The sequence below is a fragment of the Cololabis saira genome, chromosome 18 (genome assembly GCF_033807715.1).
Source record: "Cololabis saira isolate AMF1-May2022 chromosome 18, fColSai1.1, whole genome shotgun sequence".
NCBI lineage: Eukaryota > Metazoa > Chordata > Actinopteri > Beloniformes > Belonidae > Cololabis > Cololabis saira.
The window spans coordinates 23562625-23583581 of NC_084604.1; the positions used below are offsets into that span (position 1 = coordinate 23562625).

The following is a 20957-nucleotide window of genomic DNA, read 5'->3' on the forward strand; positions in this document are numbered from 1 at the left end:
TAGTTTTAAAAACATACGGTCCCCAACAGCATCTTCAGCTGAGACAGAGCTTGAGTTTAAATAATATTTACCACAAATTCATGGGTAGGGTTGCCAACCGTCCCTTGAAAAACGGAATCGTCCCGTATTTATAAACTAAAGTACGCGTCCCGTATTGAGCTGAAAAGGGACGCACTTTGTCCCGTATACCTAACTGTGAGAGTCAAGACATAGTCATAAAATGCCAATGGAAAATGGCATCGAGTGTTGAGTTCACAAGTTATTTTTTTCTGTTTTACTACAACTGTAGCGTACAGTCATGGCCTTTGAGGCACAAATATGTTTACACAGACTTTCTGTTTGCACTTTTGTTATTGCACTAAAAATGTGCACTATTACAGAATGGATGTTCTGCTTTCTTTCTATTGTTTTATATTAATTTATACGATTTTAAGTTAAGCAGGACAGGTTTCTGTTTAAGAAAGATACTTATTTTATTCAGCTCATTTTGTTATTTTGTATTAAAGTGAATTGCTGGATAATAATTTGTTTTCCATGTGTTCATGGCATTCAAAAATATGCATCTAATTCAATTCAGATTTGAGTCAAATAGTTAAAAAAAATCGTTTCACTCACAAAAAAGGGGCAAAAAAAAAATTCACCACGCCAGGAAAGGTGATGAGGTGTCCCTTATTTATTTTTCAGGGAGTTGGCAACCGCAACCCTATTCATGGGGCAACAAATTTTAATCTACAGTTAACTGAATTCAGCAGAGCATAGATTTAAATCTCAGTCCTGTTGACAGAAAATTCATGTTAACTTTTCAAATGGTTACTTCACGGGCTATAGGCGATAGTTAACAGTCATTGCAGCAGGAAAAGAACGTTTCCTCGACATTTCCGGGTCGTATGACTTATCAGGTGGTGTGTTGTGTTGCAGGAGGAGGAGAAGGAGGAGGAGGGAAGGAGTGAATCTGAAAGTTGTAGAGGAGGGGGGACACACCAACTTTCTGTTCAATCTGGCCTCCCTCAGCTCCTCACACAGCAACAACTTCTTAGCGACAAAGCTGAGCAAAGTTACTTGAGTTTAGTGAAAAGCTGTGAGCGTGAGCATGGCGGGAGGCTCGGTGTCCGAGTGTAAGGAGTATTTGTTTAAAGTGCTGGTCATCGGGGAATTAGGTGTCGGCAAAACCAGCATCATCAAACGCTACGTCCACCAGCTTTTCTCGCAGCACTACAGGGCCACCATCGGGGTCGACTTTGCATTAAAAGTGATCAACTGGGACAGCAAGACACTGGTGCGGCTACAGCTGTGGGACATCGCAGGTGAGGAGGCGTTCACGGACTTTTATTTAACTCCGAACAAGGCGAGACGCTGGTGGGTACCGAGTGCACGCTTTTCAGTGTGAATTATGGTTCCGCGTTAAATCGACGCAGAACCTACGGCGTAGGGCAGTGGTTCCCAAACTTTCTGCCCAAGGCACACCAAAGGACAAATAAAAATTTCAAGGCACACCTATTGTGCAAAATAGCCTTATAACACGTGTTATCACTAATATCATCTGTTTATCTGTTAAGTGTATTATTTACTAATGCCAAATAAGATATGACAAAGACAACTATTCTACTCATGAAATATTTATTAACAAAATACTTCACAAAAATATTTAAACTTTATCAAATTAAGCTTCATCAAACACACCCATTTCAGGAGGATTTTTTTAAAATAGTTTTTAGATAAAGAGTTTGCCTATGTATTATGGAATGAGTGCATTCAAAGTAGTATATAGTAAATTAAAATAATTATTTTTGTCTAGTTGTATACTATATTGCAGTCGGCTATGGTTGTCACAAAATCCCACGGCACACTTGGACTTGCCTCAAGGCACACCAGTGTGCCGCGGCACACAGTTTGGGAACCACTGGCGTAGGGTACGCGGCGACGCGGACCTTACGCCGTAGGCTCTGCGTTGGTGTAACGCAGAACCATAAATCAGCCTTAACAGAGAGAAAGTTTCACTGTTAGATAAGAGTGCAGAGATATTTTAAAGCATGTTGACAGCTGCGTGATGAAATATGGCAATGTGTGTCATGGTCGCACAGATCACCGAAATTCAACCAGAAATGCAGAGAGACTTAAAACAAAGTATTAATTTCCTCGTCGACCGTGAACTCGGAGGCTGCAGATAAGAAATTCCAGCAAAAAGTACCAGTTCATCTGCTCGTTTTGTTTTCCACTTTATGAACACAGCCCTCATAATTGTCAAAGGAATGTGGGTCACGTCTTTATTACTGACTGAGCGCCGCTTCACAAAGTTCTACACATCATGTTGCTGCAAGGTTTTTTGGCTCATAGGCCCCTTATTTCCCCTTATCTTTATGGCATACTATTATCCCCTGTGCATCACCACAGTATTATCTCACAGAAGCTCCTGTTACTTTGCATGGTAACTTGTTTGTGTAAGGATTTTAGTGAGGCAACTTTCCCTCAATGTTGCTAAACTCCTCACACATGTAACAGTAAATGTAAATTTACCACAAGGAGGCAAGTAGCCTTGCTCAAAATCAGACTTTGTACTCTCATCACACAAACAAAACCGTCTGAAAGAGACACACTTGAAAGGACAGGTGAGTGAGGACAAGACACGGACAAACTAGTAACAAACTTCTTCAATTTATTTTTTGAAAGTCACCAGAGACAGCCGGACTGACAGTTAACTACTGTTCAGTCTGCATGGGTGCGGTGGTGATGTCCCATTAGCCTGTATCTACAACTGATGTAACAGTTTGTGTTATTCTTTGGTCACACAGATTCTGACAGATTGGTGTAACTCATGAGGCAAATTTATGCTGGTTATCTTTAGGGTTTATGGAATGAGATCATGTGACATAAGGGCCTCTTGAGTGTGCGGCTGTGGTCTTCTGTCACGGGAAATGCTTACATTAACTTATTTAGTATGCTCATCGTGGTCAATTGTTTTTTGGGCCTTTTTTTTTATTAAGAAAAAAAGATAGAAAAAATCCCAACATAGTTTTATAAATTGTGTTTGATAATGTAGTGGAATGTCCTGCAGATATGGATGTACATAAGATGTACAGTCTTTTGAAACAAAGTGTATCGTTGGGTTTTTTTTTTTTCTTTAAAGCCAACAACTGATAATGTTTAGATACGATACCAATAATGGAAATAATTTTCCATATTGTAAATAAGTGGATTAGTATCAACGAGGCGTTACGACCAATACCATGTCATTATATTTGTCTTTTTCCCAAATGGAATTCCAATTCTCTTTTGGTGCTTGAAAAGCCAGAACATGGCAAATGCAGTATTTCATTAAAAACTTTTTTGAGTCACCTTGTGGAGAGGCAGTGACATGTTGTCAGCCAATGTTACCCACTTAGCATTAGTAATATGTTGGCAATATGCCATTATTTTTGGCTGGAAAGTACCACCTGGGAAACTGCTTGTTATGCAAGGCTTCAATTTCCAAGAGTGGCATGAATGGCATTAAAAATAACACAAGCAATTGTATTATGCATTTAATAAGTTTCACTATTAGGTGAAAAAGCAAAAGTAAATCAAGTCAAAGGGGAAAAATGGGCGAATCGCAGAAGCAAAATCGGGGGGTGGCGTCTCAGGTAAGAAAATCAGAACCCCAAAGTCATGATGGGCAAAACTGTACTATTCATTGTCGTGTATTACAGCCCCATGTTGGTCATTAAAAATGTCTGATTTCACTGTGGAACTGTGAACATCTGATTGTAGGGTTAGAAATGCATCTCTGAAATGTTTCCCTCCAAAAAATATGAGTGACTAAACATATTTCGTGTTGGCTAAAAGAAGTGTAGATAATCAGCTTAATGATTCACATTTGGATACCTTGATGTGTTCAAATTTCAAGATATAAAATCCTTTTCAGAGTCAAAGATTGGCAATTAATCTGTGAAGTGTTTGACTTTTTCACTCAAGGATCTAGTTCTGACTCCCAACCGCCTGCTGATTTGCCACAGATGGATTGACAAGCTCTGCGATTTACCAAATCGAGCCTAAAATAAATCATTTAGTCTGAAAGAGCTTAAACAGTACCAAAAACTACATGAAACTAAAAGTTAAGACTGACTGCAAAGGAAATGGGAATTAAGGAAGTGAAACACAAAACTTGTTTCACATGTAGTGTTATTTTTTTTCTCAGTGGCTTCAAGTATTTTGTTAAAACGGCCATATTTGTCAACTGGGATCTGAACAGTATGAGCTTGGATAAGTCTTAAAACATTTCATGAAATTATTTGAAAAAAACCCATCCTATAAGAAGTAGAATTAAATACACCAGTACTGACCACTAGAAAATTCTGCTCAACAGACTTTTGCAAGTCTCCAAGAGCCTGAAAACTTCATTGCATAATCTGCAGGTAATTTTTGCAGGCGTAGGTGTCTTTTGTTGTTCAAAAGAGCATGATGACAACTTAATTTTTTTTTTGAAAGCATAAAGGGAAAGACCAGACCTTCTGGAATAGTGAACTCTGGACAACTATGATCACATTTACCGCAGTTTGTCAAGCTCAAAGGTAGTCACGACATCAACTGACTTTTATTACTAAACATTTACAATTTACATAAAACCACTGCTATAGTGACACGGTGCATCCTTTTGAACTGTTATTAAAGAAGTAAACTCTTTTACTGGCAAAAAGTGTTCCAGACTTGTATCTCACAGTTTGTTTTTATCTCAAGCACATTTTATCATTCCACCATGAAAGATACTGTAATTGATATGTATAAATACATTGTGTGGTGTAAAAGGTGTCGTATAAATAGTGTTGTATGACTATGTAAATTAACTAAGTGCACATGATTCAGTATGTGCCAGGGGAAAGGGAACGTTTCTAGTACACGTTGTTCACATCGACTGGGCCAAAAAGGTTTGTTACACAACATTACAAAGCTGTTGGTTGTAGCCATTGTGGTCTGAATTGAGAGTTAAAGAAATGTGAACAGAACATGCATACCCACAAGGAGTTTTTGGTCTCAAGACATGTTCCTGATATCGATATTTTCTTTTTTCTCCACTTAACTTGTTGAGCTGCAAAATCATAATCACAGTATTGCAAATTCAAAAAGACTCATTGTTTACAGACAGATTTTAAAATCATTAACATCTTTTGTTCAGTTCTTTTAAATCTTCTTGAAAGAAAAAACTGCCCTGCCTCCGGATATATTCCATTCTGTTTCCTCTTCAATCAAACCAACCTCATATGCTTAGACAATTCCTGACAGATGGTTAGAAGACTGGTGTTTTTATATTTACACCATTGCTCAAAGCAGTGATGGAAAGGGGGCTAACGTTTGTGTGTTGGGGAGGTTGTGACAACAACTTTCATGTCTTTCTTAGACTGATTGGCAGGGCAGGCTACTCCCCTAACCCACCCACCGCACCGCCTTCACTCAAGTCCTGGCAGCGCAAGCTCCGTTTGCAGGGGCATCGTTCACTGAGTGCCAGGGAGGGTCGTCTGGCTGTCACAGCCAGGCAGCACTTAAGAGGACCTCGCAATCAGAGGATCTGTGAGGATAAAGAAAAATCTGGTGTACACATAATCAGCCTTGAATAGTCTGACATCATTCATCAAGGAAAGGAAGCGCTGGGATATATTGGGGAAACAGAGAAAGTTTATTTTTTTGCGGGCTTTACTCTGACCAGAACATGAGGTTAAATGACACAGATACACAACTTCATTAGTCACACCTACACCAAAGCTTGGCCCAAGGAAAATCTGAGGATAAAATAAGAAACGAAATGTGGGTGTAAGAGTGAAAGCTTGCGGTATACTTGCCAAGTCATTAAGGGCATTAATGATTGGCATTTAAGCCAGTTGATCATGCAGAAAAGTAGGAGGGATTATTGAAAGCAACATGGTTGTGTAGTCTTTTACCAACCTCAGTCATGATTGCAGTCTGGGGGAATGATAGTAATCAGAGCCTTGCATGAAATGGAGGAAGTTGGCGTAAAGCTTAGGGGTATCCAACCCCTTTTCACCCAGAATTGCTACTCTCACAGAATTTTCAGTCATTGTGGACAGGATGATTACAACCATGGTTTAGAATAAAGTAAAGGAAGCCTGCATCTTGTAGGCTCAAAACGGTCTCCAAGCTTAGTGTGATCACACATTAAGTAGCCTTTGGACATAGTAATGGGTTTCCTTGACCTTTTCCCAACCCATGAAAAATGTGCTCTCTTATACTGCCATATACATATAATACCTCTTTGTTTTTCCTCCCAACAAATCTGAATCAACCCAGTAATTCTATTGAAATAAATAAATCTCAGTTTTCACAAGTGGATACTGTTCAAATCCATACACAGAAAACAAGCATTTTGAACAAATATTAATATTTTACATAGACAACATTACCCTTGAAATCAATTATTCCAGTCAGCAGGTAGTACTTCTGGGATCATTAGAAACCTTTTGAACAACATTTGAGTGGTTGAGCATTCCTAGCACTTCAGTTATGCCTTTCTGCCTCAGTGTTCTCGAGTTTAATCTCCACATTGTCTCTTAAAATCTGTTAGTTTGAGTTATAACCAAGGAATAATATTTATTATTTATAAGCAACAGGTTTTAGCCTCAGTCGGGTGCACTGTGGGCTGTTTAAGCAAGCTTCAAAGGGATCAGTTTGAGGAATAAAAATTGAATCTCCCTGGTTTGCTAGAATTATCTTCCAAGACGCAAATAAAATCACTCACAACCTGTAGAAATTTGTAACATTACTAGATATTGCATTTTATCAGATTTAGTGCTGTTTTTGGGTTGACTGGCTTGTAGATTTGTGTGACCAGCACAGTAACCTTTACACTCTAGCAAGAAGTGATGTGAAATCTGTTCCTCTTGATGTCATGATAAAAGACAAAGCTCTTTGAGACCTTTGGCCTGGAAATGCTGAGGATGTCTTGTGGCACATATGGCCACTCATCTTGAAATGCTTTGGCGTGTTTCCTTTGGACTCAATTGTCTTTACAGAGATGGCAGGACAGGAGACCAAAGTATAGCTGTCTTGAAAAAAAATCAATTTACATATAATTTGGGATTCTTAATCAAAATAGCAGCTAGTGACAAATATAGCAACTTTTTCAGGTATTTTTGGAGACTATCATGACAGCGTGTATTGTTCTTACTCTGCTCAGCCAGCAGTAGTTGCTGACGTGGGCCCCTCCCCCGTACCGAAGCACAGCCCAGACCTCGCACGGCAAACCCATCTCAGCTTCAGTCACAGCAGGAGACTAATGGCACTTTTACACTAGTACCTACTCAGGCCCCGTTTACACGGAGCAAAAACGGAGGCGTTTTCATGCGTTTTGGCCGTTCGTTTACACGAAAACGGAGCTCAAAGTCACCAAAAACGATAATTTCTGAAAACTCCGGCCAAAGTGGAGATTTTCAAAAACTCCGTTTTCACGTTTGCGTCTAAACAGAGGAAAACGGAGATTTAGGTTTCAGAACGTCACATTATGCAACGGACACGTCACCAGCGTCATGTGTGCGACCTGTGTTTACAATTAGTTTGGGCACCGTCAATATTTTCTTGTATTTTACCTGTTTTATATTCTAAAGTCACACTTAAAAGTAACTCCACTTCTCTGTCACTCCAAACGAAAGACTCTCGTTCCGTCTTGGAAGTAAAGCCTGAATTATGGTCCCACGTTAAATCGACGCAGAGCCTACGGCGTAGGGTACGCGGCGATGCGCGCCCTACGGTGTGCGTCGCCGCGTACCCTACGCCATAAGCTCTGCGTCGATTTAACGCGGGACCATAAATCAGCCTTAACTGGAAGTTACACGTCACGTGTCATTTGTTGATGTTTTTTCCAGGATTCTGATTGGCTGGCATGACGCTAACAGCCTATTTATGCGGATTTGTGTAAACGAAGAGATTTTGAAAACGATCTCGTGTAAACGATGGAATTTTTCAAAACTTAGAGGGGGAAATATCCGTTTTTGTAAATAACCGGCTATGTGTAAACGGGGCCTCAGCCTGACTCGACTTGCCCTCATTTATTTTCGATACCCAGATGAGAAGTAGGCGGGTTGGAGCGAAGCTGCTGTGACGTATTTGATTGTGTGATCTAAACGGAGAACACAACAACACTAAAGATGTAGAACCTGGAGGGGATGATAAATGTGCTGCTGGGTCTGTGACTTGTGTTCGATATCAAGTTAAAAAATGAGAGTGAAAGAAGCTTCAAGCAGCAACGCTTTTTCTTTTTTTTTTTTTTTTTTTATTTTGTTTGTCTCGGCACTGCTGAAAAGTCAGCTGGGAGCAGCTATGAAGTGACAGAGCGCCTGGTGGATCTGGTTGTTCCTTATCGCCCGTCTACATCCCTTTTTAATTCTCTCCTCAGCCACCAGGTTTATAAACATCTGCACCTCAGAGTTGGATCACCAAACAGACTTTTGCGCTGCCATTGCTGGTCGGATAAAATGAAGAAACCGCGAGTTGCTGATTTCCGCCTCCTGACTCAGACGTCTGACGGCCCCGCCCCCTGACCAATCTGTGCCGTGTAGTGTGATGAATTCAGATGAAGGCCGACTCAGCACGCTTGGAACCTCGGCAGAATAGATACAGAAAAAGTTTCAACTCGCCTCCACCCGCCTCCACCCCTAGTGGAGAAGCGCAAAGGCGAGTCGGGCTGAGTGGGTACTAGTGTAAAAGCGCCATAAATAGCCTCAATTGCCCAAGTTCAAACTTTAAATGTATATGCCTGTCATGCTCAAAACAACTTTGATTGACATCATTTTGGTCCTGCATGAAAGTTTACACTCCTTACCATCTAAAAATAGACCTAAAGCTGTTTTATCTCTGGAATGTTCCTAAAATGAATTGCATGAGCTGATGACTCGGCACAACAGTCAGTCATTGGACAGGTGTGCTTGGGGGAAGTGTAGTGTTTTTTGCTGTAGAAAAGAAATAAAATGTGATGATGCCCCTTTTGCTAGTCAGATTTTAGGCCACCATTAGATCTCTCATAGCCCCATACATTTAATTGGTTGGATAAGCACATTTACTTTTTGAAAGAAAAGTTGCTCACCTTAAGCTTCGTTGAAACTATTTATAAAGAAACTCAAGCTGCACCTTGGATAGAAATTATGATCAATACCTGGCACTGGCATTAGGGCTAGATAATTAAAAATCATTTTACTGATTGGTTATGATGATAAAAATTTAATTTTTGATGCCAAAGTTCTTTCTCTTGGTGGCTGTTTTTGATGGCAAGAAACAGATATTCCTGCAGTAACGTGTTAACATACACAGATCTGTACTTGTTAACAACTCTTGTTAACAACAAAATAATGTTGTCAAAAACCTAATTATAATTGTTGCTGACAACACTTCTCATAAACGCTCCATAAGAGCTACAAGTTGGTCGACCTCTAATTGGTATGATGTGTCCAAAGTGGTCGTTCTCATTAGAGACTGGACTTTACCCTTCGCCTTACACAGCCACTGTCCCCCAGAGCTCCAGACTTTCTGTCATAAGCAAAACGTGTACTTACCAAACACTTTCACACTCTCAAAAAATATGAGAGGTGGAAGGGGGTGTCATTAGTAAAATACTGTTTTAAATTCATTTGTTTTATTTCACAGCCTAACATTGGAAGGAAAACATCATAACTTCTCTTAAACGAGAAGGGTAATGGAGCAATCACATAAGCAATGAATTGTTCCTAAAACAGTTGAAGATTAATTTTCTTTCACTTGACTAATGGATTTATGGCTAATTGTTTGAACTTTACTTCTGAGTCAGGGAGTGACGATGAATTACTGCAATTTAATTCAATTTTATTTATATAGCATCTATTACAACACAAGTTGTCTCTAGGTGCTTTCGAGGGACCCAGAACATGACCCCTGAACAATTATCACATAAAAACTGGCAGGTAAAAACACCCCTAGTGGGAGAAAAACCTTAAGCCAAACAGTAGCAAGGAAAAACTCCCCTTTAGGAGGGAAGAAACCTTGAGCAGGACCTGGCTCATCAGGGGGGGCCCTACTGCCAGAGCCGCTAAACTTACATTTAGCGCTGGTTGTTAACGTATTTAGATAAATACCATGATAGCAAAACAGTTCTTTTTGAATATAGAAAAAATATATTTTCTTTTGGATGTATTAGTAAGGCATCAAGCTACAGTTTCCCTAGTAGTTTGCGTATTTGTAAGCTATAATTCAGCATTGCATAGCCATACTAGTTATTTTCCTCTTTGATACAAAGAATTAGACTTGTTCCTCTGGATTCAACAATGATTTCCAGGGGGCAAGGGAGCAAGGAACAGAAGAAAATGCCTCTCTGGGATACCAAGTATGTGAAGTATATGCATCAGCCATCTCGGATGCTTTCATAGGAGTCATTGCATAAAGTCCACCCTCACCACATTGCGATTGATTTACTGTGTTCTGTACCAGTGGAATTGGCTTTGAATAGGAGGAATACAAACACTAGAAAATGTAAGGCCTCATAATTAATCTAATTTGCTTCCAACTTTCATAGGGTCTTGGCCAGATTTTAAGCTTGTTGCAACTGATCATTTAACCAAATAATCATCAAGTATGTGGTGTCCATATGAATACTCTACTGATATCAATTATATTCGATGGCAAAAGACCGGGTAGCATCACTAACTGCGCGTTGCTTATTTTCACATCTCGCAATCATGCCATCGACTGGAATGCAACACCACCTAAAAAGAGATGTCCAGTAATGTTTCTTGTCGTATAGTTTCTTCAGACGTAACACTTCTCGATATAATGCCTACATAACGCGTATTGTGTGGTAAACGATCCTTACTTATTTCAGGATTCTAGTTAAAGAAACGTTCCAAAGTGCATAAACTATGATTAGATCGTAAACAGTGTAAACTTTTTTTTTTTGAGGACCAAAGTGACGTGGATCGAAGCAGTTTTGAGATTGATTGGAATATATGTTTGCAGCAAAATGGGGATTTATGCACTTGGGGCATTTAATGTCTGAATAAATTGCTCTTTAAATCCTTTGGCTAGAATCAAAAATGTCATTCTATTTAAATTAGTGTGTAGATAGGGTCCCTACAGATGAACCAAGGCAATTTTAAAATTGAGTACAGAAAGTACATAAAAAAAACACAACAATGCTGGTGTGTTACTTGACAGCTCCTACCGGTTGCTGCCATCAAGTCAGTACAAATTGCCTACCAAAGGTCATGCTAATTTCTGTTGATGGATGGAAAAGGAGGAGTGCATGAACCGATGAGTACTTGGATATTATTGAGAACATAGGCAAGTGTTAGAAGTTTAGTCAGTATCCAAAGGTGAGTTATACAGACTATGAGACGGAAGCAACCTTTTTATTAGACTTGTACACTTTGTGCACACTTCTGAAATTACCTTGGTATGTCTGTAGAGTCCTAAAGTACACCATCTTGTCACATGATTAAAACAGTAGTTTATACTGATGTAGCTCCACTGCCCAAAATGATAACATTAACTGCCTTCATTTTGTTCCCTAATGAATGGACTTCTATCAATTTGATAATAGACCTTGAGTTGATTTATTTATTCAGCATTGCCTTTGTTAGCCACCTACAGTAATAGTGAGCACACAGTGCAGTTGTTTGCAGCGTTTATGACCCAAATAAATGTGTTTCTTAGCGGTCACTCATAAACCTTTTGTGGTGTCGTGTTGCTTTTTTGGACGCTGCCAGAAATGAATGAAGTAAATGTATAAAGAAGCATAATAAGACATTGCTGACAACAGGTCTTGCAGAGTAACTGCCACAACAGAAGCTATGTTTTCACCCATATTCATTTTATGACTAACATAATGGTTATTGAATATAGCATTTTACCCATTTTCTTCATTTAAGTTTGACTTTTTTGTTCAACTTTCCTTGATTTCTGCCTTCAACCTCAAAAGTTATTTTTTTAAATGATACTTGGCAGGTTTGATAGGAAGGAATAAACTGAAGATGGTGTTTTGGACACCTTTTGTAGATTACAGGAACCCATAGTAATGTATGAATGAATAGACTTCTGTCTGACTTGAACACACATCTGAGGAATAGTCATCATGTTGGCAAGGACCTCACTTAATTTAATACTGTGTTTTAGGTACTTTTATTATGATAGGGCTACTGTTTTTCTTGGCAAAGATTCATTAGAGCTTTAAGTGTATTGCAGAAACTGTACTCTGTTATTACAAAAGATTACTGGCAATATTTGGTGATTTATAAAGTCAGACCATGTGATTGACATCACTGTCATGATTATGTTCATACTAATTAAACAATTTACTACCCTGATGAATAAAATTTGTATGCTTTATGCTTCTCAACTTGTTTGTGTTTACTTTAATTTATTAGTCATTGGTATATTCAGTACCATGATGCGTAACCTTTAAAAAAATGTTCAGAGTTCTTCAATTCTGAACTGATTTGTCTCTTCCTTTACTCTACCAGCTATCTTGTGATTCATTTTCATGCCCTTGTCTAACAATTGTGCCTTGTTTTTAAATAGAGTTGTGATTATGGTGGACATGGAGACAAATATTTTGCTGCGTCTTAAGCAACTTCATTGTGTGACATTGCTGGAATATTTTCCACCATTAAAAGATTAGGAACAGAAATGTCCAAGTTGTAGATCCTCACGTCTTTTCATAATTTTGCCAGTTTGGAACATAATTCCTACAACCTTATGTCAAGGCTGAGCGTTCTCCACAAACGCTTCAGGTGAGGGGAAAAATGAGGGTAATACTGCTGAAAGGTCTGGGATTTTCCCTCAACTCAGCCTGTTCAGTACTAAAGTAAGCTGTAGTAAATCATTTCTCACATGCTGCTCAGAGGAATTTGAACGTGTCGGTCATGTGTTCTCCACAGTCTCTCCTAGAAAAGTTGGGGCTAAGACTACCTTGAAGACGGAGCGCATGTGTGTGTGTGTGCGTGTGCGCGTGCGTGTTAATTATTTATACGATTTCCATTAAAACATTTTTGGGAAGGGGTGGAGGGGAGAAGGGTGGGGAGTGTCACAGCCTGTTGCCTCCTAACAGACGGAGACTGCTGCTGTTGCTGCTGCAATGTCTTGCTTGTACAGTTTCTATGGTAACCCACCCACAGGAACAAGTACAACCATGGAGGAAACTGGGGTTGCTAGGTCTGTGGATAATGAGACTGTGCTTTCATTCTGTTTCTCCCACACAGCAAAGAGAACTGATACAGTGACTGTAACCAAACAGTTCCACCAAGTAGTTCTGCAAGCGACTGTTTGATGTGCTTGTAATCAGCGTGTCTAATTGCGCTTGGGGTTATATACCATGATGCGTGAGCCTGGTAGACTCCACTGAATTAGAGTCTTTTTAAAAATCTTGAAGATTTATTATAGCTCACAGCCTTTATGGAGAGATTCACATGTACAGTATGTTTCTCTTTAGTTTTCTGGCAGTTGCCTTGTGTTTGACGCAGCAGCATATCTTTGTTCTTTCCTGCAGTCTCATGCTCCTCTGTGGCATTCACTGCGTAAATACTCAATTGTTCATGCAGCTCAGACCATTCCCGTGTTTTATGCTGATTGAGTTAGCAGCATATGACACTCATTAATGCTTTCAGTATAATGTTATTTGTCCCTTTTTTTTCCGATTATAAAATCAGTGGAACGAGAAGCAAAATAAAACAGAAAAGTATGATGAGCATTAAAGCAATCTTTGCCAGTCATATTTATTGCTTCGGTTTGTGAGCATGTCGTGAAGGAATTGCAACATCAGTGGAGATGAGCTTCCTTCACAAGATCTTGACTTAGCACTGGTCCCCTGTTCTTTAAAGCCATCCACATCTTAACAAGACAGTTAGCTTTTTAGATATAAGCAGGAAGACACAAGACTGAAGTGACAAATTGAACACATGAATGAACATGATGTATAGAATGAGATGTATAACTGGATACACATGTAGAAATTTTAAATTATGTGCAGCTAGTGGCAAATTATAAACTAAAGGAATCGAACTAGACTGGCTCATGTTCCACTCTTATATCCTGTTAACAAGACAAAGTAGGCTTTGTTGGGAAAATAAAGAGAAGCAGAACTGAAACAATATTTGGAACAACTGGGAACTTTCCTAACATTTAAAGGTTTCACTTTCAAATATAAAAGAAGAAAAAAATAGCCCTTGGAATGTTTACACCAAGCATCAACATTCTAACTTCTAGGTGAAGTCTACCCAAGTAGAAGGAAGAAATACTGTTCATCCACTGACCACTAGAAGTCCTATGTTAAAATCAAGCGCCAACCATCTTATTTACGCATTCACACTCACGCGGAACTAAGTTTCATTGCTGTTTCTTGATTGGCCGATAGAGGATGGTTCCAAAAGCGAGTCGGTCTTCACTGACCTCTGATAAAATGTTCAACTTAGAGCAGAAATAAACATATTTACCTAGTTCAGATTTAGCCTAGTTCAGAAAAACGTTTTGGTCTCAATCGTTCGATTTCCAACTCATGACAACTCTGACGGGGGATCTTTTTTTTTTTGTACCACTCCTAGACACTTTATATCAAGCAATGACTTTATTTACAATATGATTGATTGGCAGTCAGTTGAGCCATTATCACTTCATCACCTGTAGTCATGCGAAGGTCAATTATGATTTTGCCATCAAGTGAACATGTTAAACGGTATATCCCAATGTTAACGTCTGACAGAAACTCAGCAGATATATCATATAAAAACAAGGTACAAAGTATTAGTCACGCAACTCATTGGTTTCTAAAAAACTGTTTTTTTTTTTGTACTTTGGGAACACGATGGGAGCCGATGGGAACACGGTCCGTCATATGTCAATGAAAGTTAACTGTTGGTACTAGCTCAGCTGAGCTGAGCAGGTGTTGGTGGGCATTTACAGCAGAATATTACATTTCACATGTTGATTCAATGGCAAAATCACTGCTGCGTTTAGCTGACGCTGGGTTGGTACAAGCTTTGTTTCAGTGAGCGTGGTAGCATGACTATTACAGGTGAGGAAGTGATAATTGCTAGCCATTGGCTGAGCTGACTGTGAATCAATTTTATTAGAAATACATGTATTGATTTATATAAATTGTCCTGATGTGACATAAAAAACATGATCCTCTACAGAGTCATGGAAGTGAAATCAGGTGACTTAGACCAAAATGTTTTTTTTTTAACCAGGCTGTAAATATGTTTATTTTTGCTATAAAGTTGAACATTTTAACATTGGAGTCAATGGAGATTCGTTCTCGTTCTTGCTGCCAGCCTCCAGCGGACAGTCGAGGAACTGCAACGAAACTAAATTCCGCATGGATTCAACCCTTCAGAAAACCGTCATGCAGACTTTCTCCAGTGTTACATAATCGATGATATCTACCAAAAACCCAGTTCATAATTATATTAATATTTAAATAAGGAGATTTGAAAAAAGAAATCAATGAATGAATAGTAATATTTAAACCGAAATGAGAGAAACACAGGGTCTTCTGTTTCAGATGGCAAGGTAACTTATAATTTGCAGTAACATTTTTAATCTTCCACTTCTGAAATTTTCTTTTTGAAGATTTACAAATGTGATTGGATGTATCGTTGGCACTCCCATTGCCATCAAAGCTCTTTCAATGATTTTTCTCTTTTGCTAGAGTGACAACCTGCCTGTTGCGTTTGAGTTGCCTGTTACTTCATCTTAAACTGCTGAAAATACCAACTTGATTGTCTCTGCGGTGGCTGATAGCTTTGGTCGTTAATGCTGAGACACGAGCTGTTGCTATGAGCTTTGACAGCCCAGAGCTGCTCTCTCTCCTGTGAAAAGTTAATGTAGCCCACCCCCCATGCTACAATCAGATAATAATCCAGTCAGATCGTTAGAATAACATATTTCCTTGAAATCTTGTTGAAACAAATGAATGAAATAGTCACATAATCTACAGATAAGGTGATAATTTTCTCACAATTTGAGCAATAGGTCAGCTAAGCTATAGATGTCAATAAACTAACTGAAAATAGTAGTTGTGGCTTGTGATTGGTCCAGACTTCACAAGATTTATTTTCCTAAAAAAGAAACAATTTTAGTTTTCATTTTGAATTAAAATGTTGATTCCAATAAATAAATAATCAAAATAATAAAAAAATTGAAAAATTCTCTCTGTCAATCAGGGTGGGCCGAGAGTAGGAGTGGGTGGGTGGGCCTAGCCCTGTCAGGCCCACTCCTAAGGTGTTTTTTTTTTTCATGTTGTTTTCAGCATGATTGCACCCATGCAACAGACCTGTCACTCAGATAATGATATATGTTATCGCAATTTTGAATTTTTATTCATTCAGTCATGGTGCAGTTTAAACCATGCGTTTCACTGCTACAGCCATGTTATTTTCTGCGGAAATAGGATTTCTTCTGTTTGTAGTGTTGTCATGGTGAATCACGGTATTGGATCGTGTTGTTTTTTTAGTTCTTTTTTTCTCATAATAACATGGTTTTGGTATCGCATGTAAATTCTGATTACCAGAATTTACATGCGATACTTGAAAGGGAAGGCATGGGTTTCCCTGTGAAAACATCTCATCAATTGCCAAAATAACTACGGTAATTGCATTTTACAGAAATCGGATGCAAGTGTATGCTTAGAGAGCAATTATCATCACATCAACTGTTTCAATAAAGGATTACTCATTTTCTCCAATTAGTTATTTCCCAGAAGTGTTTGTAAAACAATTTAATTTTTTTTTTTTATTATAGATGTTATTATTGATGAATAAAATGTGTCAGAAAATCAAGTTTCATTATGGGTGTGTGTTGTGTCTTAAATCCTCACAAAATATCTTGAATGAACGAATATGGTTTTAATCTTGTATAAGTTTGTTTTTGTTCAAAATACAAATCAGAACATAGTCAATAAAGACGTATACCGTTCATAAAAATAATGCATTTGTATTAAAGACTTTTGTTTGGAGGACAGTCTGTCAGTTCTGCGCTTTATGAAATCTTGGTTGTTTCTTTTCCTCTATCGTCATTGCTCACAAGGTTACTTCTTTCATTCTGTTCAAGAGACCATGCTATACTATATTCATTAATAGATTTCTTTGCCACCAACTAAGCCCTGGAAATATGGAAATATTTCAAAAGGTACTTCATTCAGGCAGAATGTTTGATGCAGACCATTAAAAAGATGAAAAGTGCCTTGAAAAGGATGAGGTCCTGGTTTCTGTCTATATTCTGCTCTGGCCTGCACTCTTCTGGACGTATGCGCCGTACAAAGCCTGGAAATTAAAAGCCTTATTTCAGTCCATCGGCTCTTTATTCCACTGTGTCGTGTCTCTGGTGAATTCACCTGGGGTTACATCAGCTAAAATTAGACTCTCAATTATGAGCAATTACTGCCAGGCCCGTGGGCCTCCATAGTGTATTCACTCTCTCGCTCACACCCGCATTGCGCCACACCATGCCAGCTCCTTGCGTGATTGGGTAATCACCTGCAGTAAAGTGAACAGGGAGAAGCTGTGCTCACACTTCCTCACTCCTTTTTTTTTTTTTTTTTTTTTAAGTTCATTTTCTTATTAGTAAGCGACTGAGCTTTAGTAGAGGCTATTAGCCGGCTAATACACTGCACAATTACACTTGCCCTGTAGGCTTTCTTAAACTGGAGCAATGTAGCATAAATATGAGGTAAATCTATCACATGCCACCGCAGGTCAATGGAGGCCTACTGCATGGACTTAATCTAATCACTACTGTGTGTTGTTGTTGTTTTTTAAGATGTTCTTGTAAAGTCAGTGTTGTGTATGTTTTTTGTCCAAACCCTTTTTAATTATGTGCTTGTGAAAATATAGCTCAGATTTATTCAGTCACTGGACCGTGAGCCACTCTGAAGTCTAGCTGATACTGGCATACAACACTTCAAAAACAGGAAAACTCTTAAGTAGCTTAAGTAGCTCCAATTTTGAAAAAAAAAAAAAAAAAAAATCTTTGTGGAGAGAAAAGGGCGGTTTGAAAAAGAACAAAAGCAATCATCATGTCTTAACCTTTTAATAAAACTCGAGCAAAATAAATAAACGGCTTTTTAGGAGGAAACGCATTCATTGTATGCAAGAATTCACACAATACTGTATCTTAAAGAGACTCATCCAGCCAGGACCATCGAAAGACATCTTAAAGGTTGTAAGAGTTCAGCAGTTTTTACATTTTATTTTTAGTTTAGGACAAACTACACTATTTTTCTTCTCTGTCTGAGTTTGTTTTACTTTTTCATTCATCACACTGGTCTGTTCTCATATTGCTGCAACCAACCAGTAGGAGCTATTGGTTGGTTAGCAGCAGCTGTGAGATGATTGGGCTATGTATCTCTCTGCATGGCTGTAACAAGTGGCCTTTTTTAAAAACATCTCAAACGTTGTGATATAGGACACAACCAAATGATTCTCTCACAGTGGTCAGCTTTGATGTGCGATAGCACAGGCTTCCACTGCACATACAAAACTTCACTTTGCACAAATACAAGGAAACTGGACCACATTACACCGGTCATGAAATCACTACACTGGCTTCCAGTGAGTCAAAGGATAGAGTTTAAAATCTTACTGCTGGTCTACAAAGCACTGAATGGTCTTGGACCAAAATATATGCTGGATTTGTTAGTTCCCAATGAAGCTCCCAGACCCCTGAGGTTCATCTGGATCTGGTTTGTTGTGTGTCCCAAGAACAAGAACCAAGCAAGGCGAGGCAGCGTTCAGTTATCCTGCTCCTCACCGGTGGAACAAACTTCCTGTAGACCTGAGGTCTGCTGCAACTGTAGATCCTTTAAATCAGGCCTAAAAACATTACTGTTTACTGAAGCGTACTCCTGAATTAAATACTTACTTGCTGTACTCTACTGCCCTTATTTTTTAACAACTTGTCCCTTTTATTATTTTACCTATTTTCTTATTTTATTTCATTTGATTTGTTATTTAAGCGTACTCTTAAATTAAATACTTTTTGAAAACCTTTTGAAAAGTTATGGATAAGCCCTGAATACAGGCATTGTGACGTAGAATTGTCAAAATGGTTTGATTCACCGCACGAATCGGCACAGATTACTTTCTAATACTGTATTTGACCCGGTCTTTGTACGTTTTGACCATATAGAAACGTAATTCTCGTCAGTTGTGTGAAATAAGACCTGGAAACAGGCATTGTGGCATAGAGTTGTCAAATTGGTTTAATTCACCGTACGAATTGTTACAAATTACTTTTGTAATACTGTATTTGACCCGGTCTTTGTACGTTTTGACCGTAATAGAAACGTAATTCTTGCCATTTTAAGAATGTGATGTGTACCTGCTGTACTCTACTGCCCTTACTTTTTAACAACTTGTGCTTTATATTATTTTACCTTATTTTACTCTTTTTTTTATCATTTTATTTCATTTTATTTGTTATTTATGTTTTAATTGTGTCTTGCCGCTTTTTAATGTTGATGTAAAGCACTTTGAATTACCTTGTGTTGAATTGTGCTACTGTATACAAATAAACTTGCCTTGCCTTTGAGAACCATATTTTCCGCACTAAAAGGCGCACTTAAAGTCCTTGAATTTTCTCAAAAATGGGCAGTACGCCTTATAATCCCAGGAGCCCTGTGTATGAATTCTTGTTGCGCTTACTGACCTCGAACCAATTTAATGTGGTTAAAAAAATCTGTCAAAATGTTTTAGTGCGACTTTGGTAAGCGACGAAGACACTCTGCTTGATTGATTGTCGGACCATTGAGCTGACACATTAAAGTTGGTCCTTAGTTGGATACGGTTGCAACGTCAGACAACGTCAGACAACGTTAGATAACTAATTATGTAGCGCTGGCAAACAACCATCATCAACATTGACATCTAGTCAATGTTACCTTAGACGTCAAGCCAACGTTAGCTTTTTAGAGTAAATCAAATTTTTAAATCTATATCATAATCCAATTATAATCAAATGTTGGAATACGTTGTTCCAACCTCACACTAACTTCAGGTGTCTGCTACCGCTGACAACGAATGAATCAATCAGAAAACGGGATAGAATACAACACTTTCCTCCAATTTTTATTTGTGGATTCATTGAAGACAAATTATTTAAAATGTGAGTGTATTTTTCTGAATTAGTTACAACTGAACGATATTCTGAGTTATTGTGAATGAGTTGAATAAAGTTCGAATGACCGGACTGTTTTTTTTTTTTCCCACTTTATATATGTTTTATCATGCCTTATAACTAGGGATGGGAATTGATAAGATTTTTATGATTCAAATTCCATTTTGCGCATCTGCTTAACGATTTTGTTCTTTATCGATTCTCATTTGGGAAAAAAAGGACAACAATGAGGCAAATGGCGCTAATATGATAGGCAGTGTTTGTTAGTTAATTGCAAGTTGCCCTGTTGTCATCTCTTTAACTGAAATGTAATCAGACTTTCTGATTACGGATTTACTATTGACTGCTGGCTACGCAAAGTGTGTGATCACATCATTCGCGCCCACTGGAGTCAAAAAGGGAATCATTTGCAAATATTTAAAATTATTTGCAAATATTGCAAATGCTTCCAAGGAATTGAAACACTGGGAACCAGTTCTTAACAAGAACCAGTTCTCGATTCCCATCCCTACTTATAACCTTTTAAGCACCTTTATGTATGAAAAAAGACCCGTTCATTGATATTGCGCCTTATAATGCGGTACGCCTAATGGTCTGTAAAATACAGTAAGTGGATATCTCATAGTTTATTTCTGCTGCCAATAATCTCATGAATAAACCCAAACCAACAGTGGTATATTTACATCAAGCCATAATCTGATATACCTTTTCACATCAGTGTGGAGACGCATCGTCACTGTATGATATTTTAATTCAGAACACAAGATATAGTCTCAAGATGTTCATCTGAACTTAATACACAAGTCTGCATCAGCTATAGTAATGTTTCCTCAAATATAGCTGTCTTTTTG

General features: G+C 38.4%; 1 protein-coding gene across 1 annotated transcript in view; it reads left to right on the plus strand.

The window, feature by feature from the left end:
- The first annotated feature begins 951 nt into the window (after window positions 1-951).
- The window catches only part of rab32a (RAB32a, member RAS oncogene family), a 32179-nt gene continuing 12173 nt past the window's right edge, over window positions 952-20957 (plus strand). The window contains exon 1 of the mRNA XM_061746353.1: window positions 952-1304. Within this exon, the coding sequence (XP_061602337.1) occupies window positions 1091-1304 (214 nt within the window). The 5' untranslated portion in view covers window positions 952-1090. The remainder of the gene's footprint in view (window positions 1305-20957) is intronic.